At 54.9% G+C, this 11,126-nt stretch overlaps 1 protein-coding gene across 2 annotated transcripts; it reads left to right on the top strand.

Annotated features, from left to right (window-relative positions):
* Window positions 1-217: 217 nt before the first annotated feature.
* MLN (motilin) lies at window positions 218-9,828 on the top strand. 2 transcript variants are annotated; one of them, XM_027525104.1, is made up of 4 exons: window positions 218-1,433; window positions 3,738-3,851; window positions 5,254-5,362; window positions 9,491-9,828. In XM_027525104.1, the coding sequence occupies exons 1-4, from the start codon at window positions 1,317-1,319 to the stop codon at window positions 9,598-9,600; spliced, it is 450 nt and encodes a 149-aa protein (XP_027380905.1). In that variant the 5' UTR covers window positions 218-1,316; the 3' UTR covers window positions 9,601-9,828. The 2 variants fall into 2 exon arrangements, 1 of the variants encoding a protein (XP_027380905.1); XR_003508238.1 differs by lacking the exons at window positions 218-1,433; window positions 3,738-3,851 and having other exon boundaries at window positions 4,291-5,362; window positions 6,160-9,571.
* The last annotated feature ends 1,298 nt before the right edge of the window (window positions 9,829-11,126 follow it).

Here is an 11,126-nt window from a genome sequence, read left to right as displayed (position 1 = left end):
AGGGTCGAAGTCGGACTCAAAGGGAAGCTCGGGGGCCAGTCTGGGGTAGGACCCTCTCCTCCCAACGGAATCCCCTGCCCAAGGGCTGTGGGAACCCAGAGCTGACTCCCAGAAGCTCCTTATCTGAATCCTGTAATCCCCCACCCCTGCTGCAGCAGAGGCCGCCCCCGGCCTCCCCTGCCCGCTCGGGGGTTCTGCCCCCTGCGGTGCCCATCTCCCTCTTCTGTGGGCAGAGGCCCAGTGCACCAGGCCTCAGAAGGGCCGGCCTCTAGCCCCTACTACCTTCAGATGGGTCCCTTCACCTCCGCAGGTCTCCCCACTTCCCCGGATCACACCTGCTCCCAGGCGGGTGTGAGGAGTGTGTGGGAGACGGCTTGGAATGGGACCCGCTGTGCAAATGTGAGGAATCAGCCAGGTGGGCGCCCCGCAGGCCACACCCCTGGCCCCAGTCCCTATCTGACCCCGCCCCTTTCTCAGCTCTGCACTCCGGTGGTCCCCACGCCCACCTGTTCCCTGGCGGTCTAGGTCCCGCCAGGCATTCCCGACACACCCACTTATGGGATGTGGACGGCCGCACGCTCTTATGCTGGCACCTTGCCAGCACTGGTGGCACTGGGTATGGAGGGGGCGGGGGGTTACAGGAAGGAGGTTGTTTCTGGATGGCGGCCAGCAGGCAGCTAGACTTGCTGGAGCTGGGAGGCGCTCGTGAGAGCCAGTGCCGGCCCGGAGGGGCAGGGATCCTGCCCTGCTCTTCTGTGCTGCTCCAAGCTGAAGTTTTCCATCCGGCTCTGCTGCACCTGGGCAGAGGGTCTCAACCCCTTCCTCTCTAGACCTGGGGTCTTGGCCTGGTACCACCAGGCAGGACTGGATGGGCCTGGATCCATCCCTCTTATCCTGCTAATTGGCTCAGGGAGCAGGCAGGGATCTCTGGATCTTGGGGCTTGCTTCTGATGATAATCTAAGAGTTTATTGCATATCTGTAATATGGGGGTGCTCCTGCTTCATTAGCTCAGCTGACGCCAGAAGACCTCTCCAGTAACAAAGGGAAGGGCCAACAAGTGGCATGATACTTTTCCGGTGTGGGCAAGGGGCAGGGCCGCCTCTCTCAGGGGCTTGGGGCAGAGAAGGGGCTCTGAGCTCCTCTGGTACAGCCCCACACCAGGCCCAAATCCAGAGAGGGCAAGCAGCTTGCCCAAGATCACACATCCCCAGGTGGGGCGTGGACCAGAGCTGAGGGCGCCTGCCTCCAATGCAGTGGTTTGTCCCTGAGCCCCACACTGGGTGACAGGGGCTCCCTGTCGTTGTCCAGCTCCAGAATGCTGTCCCGCAAGGCCACGGCCGTCCTGCTGGCAGTGCACGCAGCCGCCATGCTGGCCTCCCAGACGGAAGCCTTTGTTCCCATCTTCACCTACGGCGAAGTCCAGAGGATGCAGGTAAGATATTCCCAGGCTGCCCGCCTCCCCAGTGTGGCCAAGGTGACCCACAAGCCTGCTCAACGACAAGCATCCCTTCAGTAAACCGACATTTAATCAGATATGCCAGAGACACTGAGGTGAGCCTGAAGGACTCCAGATAACCCCAGGCTCCAGCCATCCGCCCAGCCACCTTCGCTCCTTCACCAATACCACAAAGGTGTCAGTGGCTCCCAGGTGACATCTTCTCCTACCCCTGCCCATCCTTCCGGGGGAAGTTTCCAATTAACAAGCCAATAAATATTTGCAGAGCATCTCTGCAGCACAGAGGGCCACCCCGGGTGAGAGGTCAGACACACAAGGAAATCTCAGAACCTCCCATCCTCAAGGAGCTGACTCGGGAGCCAAGGCACCAACATGACAAATTCACTCATGATAGAAACCAAAGCGGGGAGATGTCACAAGACAGGACGTGATTAACTGTCCGGAAGTGATGCTGAGTGTAGGCGCTGAGTTCAGAGGAGCAGAAACACGGTGGGCTGGTGGAGAAGAGGGGAACCTGCCCTGGGGGCCCCGAGAGAGAAGGATGCAGGGACAGGTGGGCACAAACGTTCACAGGTGCCTTTCCAGGGAGTGGCGGCCAAGGCCTCCTTCTCCTTAGAACCCAGAAGACAACAGGGCAGGCTTAGTGGAACCTAGGTGGTGGGGCCTGTGGAAAACTGGCCTGCTGGACCCGCCTCCCTGGGCCTTTTACCTTAGATGTCATGGAGTTCTGAGTACCTTTCCACCTTCGTCTCTCCATCTCTTTTCTTTTTTTTTTTTTTTTTTGGCCGTGCTGCACAGCTTGGTGTTGGAAAAGGAAATGGCAACCCACTCCGGTGTTCTTGCCTGGAGAATCCCAGGGACAGGGGAGCCTGGTGGGCTATGGGGTCGCACAGAGTCGGGCACGACTGAAGCGACTTAGCTGCACAGCACAGCTCGTGGGCTCTTAGTTCCCTGACCAGGGATTGAACCCAGGCCCTCAGCAACGACAGGGCAGAGTCCTAACCACTGGACCCCCAGAGAAAATTCCCTGTTTCTGTTCATATTTTTAATGTGGACCATTTTTAAAGTCTTTATTGAATTTGTCACAACACCCTGTTTTATGTTTTGGTTTGGGGCCACAAGCCATGTGGGATCTTAGCTTCCTGACCAGGGGTCAATCGAACCTGCAGCCCCTGCATTGGAAGGCGAGGTTTAACCCCTGGACCACCAGAGAAGTCCCCACCCGCCCACCCTCCCAGGTTCTTTTTCAGTGAGATGAAGGAATGGGTCTTTTGTGTCCTGTGTGTCTGAGACTGAGGCTCCAACAGGGACCCATACACAAGTCAGTGCTCTGAGGGGTCAACGGCCCTGAGGTGCAGCCTCTGCATCAACACACTCTGTCCAGGGCAGGTTGCCGTGGACACAGAGAACAGCGTCCTTTACAGGGGCCAGGCTGGACCCAGCTCCCCTTCAGGGGAGGAGAAGACACAATGGGCTGCGAGGAGATGCAGCAGATCCCCTAGACCCACCTCCTCCCACCTACCACCGCGGAAACGACAACCGACCGTCCCAGCGTCACCGCTGCTCCGGGCAGGCCCGGAGCCGAACCCCCAGAACGTCCTCAGAGAAACCAAAGAAACGGGCGGGTCTGACCTTGGTGCCCGGTGCCCGGGGGCCTGGCAAGCAGGATGCCCGGCAAGATGAGAGGCTGGACAGAAAGAGCCAAACTTGGTGCTACACGAACTGGCAAAATGGCAGCGAGAGGGTGCTTGGCATTTACCTGCTCTGTGGTTTCCTCCTCGTAATTGCCAGGCACCGGGATTTTTATGAAGAAGCTGCAGCCTCCTTTCTCCATAATTCATCTCCTTGTCTTGCCTCTTATAAATCACCTCCCAGGGACTCCAGTTTCTGGGCCACCCCATGGCGCCCTCACAGGCTGGGCCGTCTTGCCGTCTTTTCTTTATAGGCTCTTTGCAATGAAAAACACATTTTCATACTTAATATGCAGGAAGGGCAGCCATTATTTTTAGCATCTTAACTTAATTAACAGTAACAACCTGGGTGTGATGCTTGAACTACAAAGGAAGGATTCCTCTTTGGGTTGACTTGGTGGTGGGCAAATCCGAGGACGATGTGAAGTTGTCTGAGATGCCCTGGGAGAGAGGCGCCTGGGAAAGGGGGTTCTTTGGCCTGTTGGGGGTTGGGGGGGGTCAGCCCCTTAGCACTCCGAATAGAAACCCCAAAGGGCCACGAGTGGCTGAGAGAAGGTGAGTTTTACACGATTTTGTGCCCGGCCCCTAGGAAAAGGAGAGGTACAAGGGGCAAAAGAAATCCCTGAGTGTACAGCAGAGGTCAGAGGAGGTGGGCCCTGTGGACCCCACGGAGCCCTGGGAAGAAAAACAGGAAGTTATCAAGGTGAGCAGAAGACCCGGGTGGGGGAGTGGGGCACGGGATCGGGAAGGTGGGGGGGAGTGCAGAGAAACCCAACGGGGGGATGGTCCCCCAGGCATCACAGAATGTGCTGCGAACTAGACACTCAGGTGACGAGCTCCATCCTAGGAGGGAGAGACAGACACGAAGGATGAGACAAGAAATCGTTTCAGGCACCAAATAAGGAGGCAGGATAGACAGTGGGGCTGGCGGGGGAGGGGAAGGAAGGCCTCTCCCCCATTCTCTCCCCAGGGAGAGGAGGTGGCATTTGATTTGAAACTTGGAGGGTAAGAAGGGGCCACCCATGCAAACAGCTAGAGCAAGAACATCCCAGAAGAAAGAAGAGCCAGTGCAGAGGCCCCGCTCTGAGGCCCTAGAGGCCCAGGAGGGTCTGAGGTGGTGGGGGGGGGGGGGGGCGGTGGGGGGCAAAGAGGCCAGCAGGGCCTGGGAGGCCCGGCAAGATGCCTAGGAGGCTGCTGAGGGTTCCAAGCTGGGATGGGTACCTCTTGCCCCTCTCCTTCCCCCAGAGCCATGAGATCCATTCTGGGTCATCCAGTCCAGCCTCTTCGTTTTAAAGTAAGAAAAGACGGTTCCCATAGCAAGGGGCCAGGCAGCCTGAGTCCACAGAGCCGCCCCTAAGGCTGTCCTCAGGCCTCCTGAACCCATTTCCCGCCCCCAGTGAACTGGGTAGGAGGAGGGGGAGTGGGCCTGGGACTCCTCCACCACGGCTCTCCAGGGTCAGGGGGTCTCCGAGTCTGCCCGCTGGCTTGTGCAGCAAGACCACAGAACCGGGAAGCTCTGGGGCTGCTGGTGAGATCAGCTGGCTCCCCCTGGCTCTGCACCCCCCCGGGTGGATAGCCTCCAGACAGCTCCTCCACCCAAAGGTAGCCTGTGGGTCCCTCCATGGACCCTGGAGCCAGGCCCCCTGGGTGCCCTTCTCCCTCAGCTACTTGGAACCTTGTGTGACCTTGAGCAAGTGACTCAACTGCTGTTTGTTCTCAGTTTCCTCATCTGCGAAATGGGAGCTCTAATAGTCTCTACCTCATAGGATTATTGAGGGGCTTAACAGGACTTAAAAGGACACCTGGCACCTAGTAAGACTCCCACGTGTTAGCTATAATTCAGGGGAAGGGGAAGGGCATTTGCTTCCTCAGACTCCCCACCAGGGGAGGGGAGGTGACCCTCCTCCCTCCTGGCAGGTTTCAGGCTCTGGCCCCAGGTGAGATTGAGGGGAGGGGCCAGAATTCCCAGCAGACCCCTTCCATCCCCCGCCCCAGGATGGAGAGGAGTGGGGGGCGGTGGTCCTCGCAGTCCAGCCCGCCACCTGTAGGCACGCAGGGATTAACGGCTTGCTCTCCCTTCTTGTTAACGCTGCCTTATTTCACAGCTGACTGCTCCTGTGGAAATTGGAATGAGGATGAACTCCAGGCAGCTGGAAAAGTACCAGGCCACCCTGGAAGGGCTGCTGCGCGAGGTGCTGCCACCCTCCCGGAACGGTATGGTGGTACGGGGGTGGGAGGGCACCTCCGGGTTCACCTCCTGCAGCGCAGCCCAGTAAGATTTCGAGGGGCTGTCTGTCATTTGTTTTCTGCTTTGCCCTTGAGAACCAGAAGCTGTCTTCTGCAAGCACCCCCACCCCACCCCACCCCATCTCCGAGCGGAGTCTAATCACCGGGGGTTGGGGGGGCGGCGCGGGAAAGGGGCGGTGGTGTACGTGGAGGCGGGGCTCAGACAGCGGTCGCAGGTGGGGAGCCTCATTCCCCAGCCAACGGCATCTCCAGGCCCCAGACCCCTTCCCCAAATGTCTGCCTGGCAGGGCATTACAAGTGACAAAGACCCCAAGCCTCCTCCTGCAGAGATCCATTCCTTCCCTCCCCAGGCGCCCCCGGGGCTGATGGTGACTTTGAAGGAAACCCTGGGGCAGAGTAGCCACAAAAGCCTGCAATTTCCACCCCAAGGCACCCCACCCCACCCTTCATTCTGCCAAGGAAGTCCTCAGCCCCATTTGGCATTGCCTGAGTCAAGGTCAGCCTGAGTCACTGGTACAAAGCTAGGTCTTATCTGACAAACAGCTACTAATTTCTTCTCCTAGTCCCCAGGAGGAGAGGAGAGGGGGGAGGAAGTGTTGTTTGGGGGCAGGGAGGTTAAATTCCTAGCCCTAGGCAACACAGAAAGCTGGAGGCAGGCCTGGCCAGACCTCCCCTCCTTCCTCAGACCTGCAAGTCTGCAAGGTAGTTTCATAAACGGATCTGCTGACCCTTCTGAGCTGCAAACCTCCTTTGCTTTTCTCCAGCAGCCCAGTGACAGGCCACTCAGGGGAGAAGGTGGACAGAACTTGGATCCCCCCACCCAGAGAGGCCCCAGAAATGTGCGCGGCTCATCCACTGGATTTGGAAGGAAAACACCCTCTCCCAAACAAATCCCCCTCCAGCAAATAAATCATGAAATATACAGAAATTACTCTTTTATTTACTATTTTAATTTACAAAGGTCAGATTCTGGTCGTGCCATAAAGGGGGAAATAACGCTCAGAGAGGGTTTGGCCATAAATGGTGCATATATTAGCAAAGCGTGTGCCTATGATCAAATATTGAGACCCATGGAATAAGATTTGCATGGGCTCTTCTGTTCTACATGAGGAAAGTGAGGCCAGAGAAATAGCATTTTTTGCCCACATGCTGAGCCAGTGGCAGAACAGCACTGGAACTCAGGTCTCCTGCATACTGGTCCATTTTCTGTTTACTGACTTGAGGTCTAATGGACCAAAGCGTTTTAAGGCCTCTGCACTCAACCCCTTGCTGGGTAACTTCTAGCCAGCCCTTTAACCTCAATGAGCCTTTTCGAAAGCAAGGTGGTAATATCTGCCTTGAGATCTGGGGGACGGGGACACCAGCAAAAAGCAAATTACTATTATTATTATCACTGTGTGGCTACACGCTCCAGCATCTGCGGCAGAATTACACAGCCAACCCACTTATTTCTGCCTTCTAAACAAAACTGTATGGGAAATTTCACTGTAATTTAATTTTACGTTAATGGGTGTTCATTTATTTATAAACTGGGGCCATATAGGAAGCACAGCTCCTTCCATCCATAGGTTACCAGCAATTAAACAGTGCCCACACCGAATTTCCACCCGCTCCAACCACTTTAAGGCTTAGCCCTGGATTAGTAGTCAAAAGAAGACACGACTCCAGCCCTAAAAAGGACCCTCGTTTGGGGTGCTCTGCACGCTCTCCCCCAGCCTTACAGAGGACCCAGGGCCTGCACTGTGCATGCTCACACAGTGAGCACGTACTGATCAACCCAAGCACAGCTGTGAGATCCCGGGGAACACTGCCAAGACAGCCGCTAAAAAATGGGGAGAGAGGGCTGCAGAAGGGCACGTCGGAGGGTGTGGAGGAAAAGACACAGGAATCTCGTTCTAAAGCGTGGGACTGCAGGAACCGGATCCAGGACCCCTCCTCGCCCTTCCCAGCTCCCTTAAATTCCTCCGCTTGTCAGTAACACACTCCGAGAAGCAGAAAAACAAAAGGCTCGCTTTCTCCTCATCCTGTTCGCGCCTTCCCCTCGCCCTCTGCTGGGGTCCGCCCCGACAGTGAGCCCATCTTGCCCCGTCACCAGCAGGGGGCGCCATTTCTGGGGCCAGGGTCCCCGCACCCTCTGGGGGATTTTCTCGAAGCTCCTGAGGGTTGCACAGCAGTATTGAAACGTATGCCACGGAGGGAAATGAGACTCCTGGGTGATTTCACCCCAGATGGCCTCCATCCCTTTTTTTTTTTTTTGCAGCGGGGCATGCGGGATTTAATTTCACCACCAGGGCTGGAGCCCCGCGCCCCCTGCATTGGGGGCGTGAAGTCTTAACCCCCCACCCTGCGATGGCCAGGGAAGTCCCGGTCTGCATCTTTTTCAGTGGGAATTGCTTCAGCAAGCACAGCACCTGGGAAGCGCAACGGTCCTGTCCGTTCTGCTGGACAGCCCCGCTGGAAGCTCTGCGCCGCTTGTCCCCCAGCCTCCCCCAGCGGCCTGTGCTGTGCTTCCCGGTAATGAGCCAGAATGGGGACTCAGCCACCACCTGCTTCTGTATGCACGGCGCCCTGGCCGCCTCTTTAGAAGTGTCGGCGCCTTTCTTCTTCGGTTTTCCTCCTCCTGCCAGTGTTCGATTTCTCACCATCGGCTGAAATAATTTTTTTTTTTTTTTAAATAAGCGCTTCCATTTCCAGGAGATCGGACTCAATTGCTTACAGGACAGACACAGTCTTGGAAGGAATTAAAGCTGGATAGAGGGGTAGCTTGGGGAGGTTCTGAGCTGAGCCAAGGACAAAAGGATCATGTTTTCACAAAACAGAAGTAAAGAGAGACACACTCCTGGTTAAAGCCAGAGGATGCCTTGAGCAGGACCTAGCAGCATCAGACAGGGGACGTGCCCAGAGGAACTAGGAGGGCAAAGATGGCCCTTCTGCCCACATCCTGGTGAGGCTTATCCAGCAAAACCTGCAAGATACCTGGCAATTACAGAGAGTTACAGATTACCCGTTTTCATCTGAAATGGACTTTTACACTTAGGACCACGGGTAATTCATAGGGCAACCTGAGCCTAGATTCACAAGACAGAGATGATGAGGCATTTTCTCAGTAACCACATCGGTATGATTTTATAATTACTGCACTATGTGGATCTGCCACGAAATTGAATAGTTAAAAGCAAAGAGTAATTGCTTGATATCTGTACTCTATAATTTAGTATAATCTAATCATGGACAAAGCCCAAAAGAAAATGTTCTGAAAGCATTACATTTTTCTTCATACACAATTCATTATTGACATCGGAGAATGTATTTCATGCTGCTAAAGGAACTCTAACTCACAGATATCAAAGTGTAAAAGTGGCCAGAAGAGTGAGAGTTTTGTTTAATTTTCAGCTGATGTTGAAAAGCAGTTGACATAATTGCTCACTAATCCCTTTCTGACACGTCTCTGACTCTATTTGCCCCTTCGTTGACCTAGGTTAGGATACTGAGATAAGGTAGCAAGGTGTTGGACGGACCAGGGGCCATCCCAGTCCAAATCTGAGCCAAAAATCACAGCCACATCCTCTGTTTCCAGCTGTACTCTCCCAGGGGCCCCACCCCAGTATGACGCCACCCATGCTGTGGTCCAGAGGAAGCCCAGAATAGCCAAGAGGGATCAAGGGCAAGTCCATGGTCCCAGTGCATCTTTAAGGACCTGATAAATGTGTGTAGGGCTTTTTGCAGGAGGAGAAGGAGAAAGGAACCCACTAAAAGATTTATGGCTGTTATTAGTACAAGGCTCTGCCAAGGCAGAGAGAGGTCAGCGGAACGGCAAGCAGTGTGGCAGCCCCCCGGGAATTCAGAGCATCCTCAGAGCGGCCCCTCATCTCCACTAAATGTGTGGATGTGGTTACAAAGTAGATTTAGACGTTGGAGCTTGTTTTCCCACTTTTGCCTTTAATAAATCAGGAAGACGGACCACAGCCTGAGCTGCTCGAGCTGCTCGCCTTATTTAAAAAAACCCACAACAAAGTGATGAGAAAGGAGGGCACGCAGGACAGCCCTTGACTTTGCAGTATTGCCCTGTTCTTGGAAATGTGTGTTCCCATACAGGCCCAGCAGCAGAACCGGAGAGACACAGAAAGTCGGATCCGAGAAGGCCTGGAGGGGCCTCAAGTGCGGCTCGAGACACGACCGGGGCAGTGGTGCCCAAGGAGCACTGAGACCAAGGGACGCAAGCAGGGGGACGGCCACTGGGAGGAAAGCAGACCAGACTGACTTCACTGAGGCCGGTACAGCGTGTTGAGGGTGGAGAATGTTGATGGAGGACCCTGAAGGGTTATCAGTCGAGGGAGGGGGCCGACTGGAGTGGGGAGTTCAGGAGGAGAACGCAGGGGCCCAAGACCTGGAGGAACATTGACTCTTAAGGTTTTTTTCTTCTCTTTTCACGAGGTTTTTTTTTCCTGATTGAATTTTTATTCAGATTCTGAGGCTTCTTCTTGGGGGTGGGAGGGAGGGAAGCATGATCAGCAAATATGCTGTCAGTGGTAGCACATGACCCCAAAGTCCTGCTAGACCCAGGGGGGCAGAGGTGGGCCAGTGTGGGGTGGGAGGGGGGACCTGCTGCAAACATGCTGGGTTCTAGGCTGGAGGGAAGACAGGGCTGGGGTGGGGCTGGAGGAGGGCTGTGGGCCACTTGGCCCTGGGTGTATGCAGCAGCAGCCAGGACCCCGAACACAAGGACGGATGACAGAGCCCATACTGGAGACCACCCCTGGGGACAGCTCCATTTCAGTATCTTTTTAAATCTCCCCAAGATCCACTGTGTGGAAATAGACCGTAACTCTGCAAAACGCTGTAACGTTAAGTTTGTTTAAGCATCAGTTTCAAGCCCTCTTAGAATACAGAGGGCCAGTATTGATGCTGAAAGGCTCATTCTTTACATATTGAACTGCACAGCTGCAAGGAGAGGCACAAATGTTACCAACTCATTTGTCATGCAAACAGTGCTTCAGAAAGAAAGAAAATACTATTATGTGGTATGTGTGTTAGGCAATCACTATATCAAATTCATGGCATTCCGTGCAAACACAGGCAGAGGAAAGGAAAACAACACTTGGTGAGAGAAATCACGCCACATGGGAGCAGCTAAGCGGGGGAGATGGCGAGGCTATCTCAGCAGCCTGACCAAGTGGAGGCTGCCATTACCCCCCCAGTGTGACCAGTGATAAATGCCCATGATAGAGCGAGTGGTGGGAACGCAAACACTGGGGCCCAGGGTGGGGCCGAGGTGGGGGTGGGCAGTGGGACTGTCGCGGAGGAGGGGAGACGGGGGAAGGGGAGAACGGAACAGGAGGCATAGAAAGGGGAACGAATTTATGAGGCTGGCAATAAGTGGTAGGAAAAGGTAGCTGATGATCCGTATGGAAGGAATACAAAGAGGGAGAGGGAGGCTCAAAGAAGACCACGAACCACAGTGTTACTTCCATTTGTCGCTACTCCCCGTGCTTCCCTTCGGGGTTTCTCTGCTAAGAGCTTCATATAATCAAACAGCTTGCCAGGTGAGAGTTTCCACACAGCACTGATGCTGTAGACAAATGGGTTATGTACAAACACTATGACACACGTGCCTGAGTGTGCATGCTAAGTCGCTTCAGTCGTGTCCAACTCTTTGTGACCCCATGGACTGAGCCCATCAGCCTCCTCTGTCCATGAGATTGTCTAGGCAAGAATACTGGGGGGTGGGGGG

Source organism: Bos indicus x Bos taurus, chromosome 23 (genome assembly GCF_003369695.1).
Source record: "Bos indicus x Bos taurus breed Angus x Brahman F1 hybrid chromosome 23, Bos_hybrid_MaternalHap_v2.0, whole genome shotgun sequence".
Classification (NCBI taxonomy): domain Eukaryota; kingdom Metazoa; phylum Chordata; class Mammalia; order Artiodactyla; family Bovidae; genus Bos; species Bos indicus x Bos taurus.
The sequence above is the reverse complement of the archived record's forward strand: the minus strand, read 5'-3'. Positions and strand labels throughout refer to the sequence as shown.

Excerpts from the sequence above, each read along its gene's own strand:
- MLN (XM_027525104.1), top strand. The coding sequence starts at position 1,317 with ATGCTGTCCCGCAAGGCCACGGCCGTCCTGCTGGCAGTGCACGCAGCC. Across the intron at positions 1,434-3,737 it reads GCGAAGTCCAGAGGATGCAG|GAAAAGGAGAGGTACAAGGG; the intron begins GTAAGATATTCC and ends CCCGGCCCCTAG. Across the intron at positions 5,363-9,490 it reads GCTGCCACCCTCCCGGAACG|GCCCAGCAGCAGAACCGGAG; the intron begins GTATGGTGGTAC and ends GTTCCCATACAG.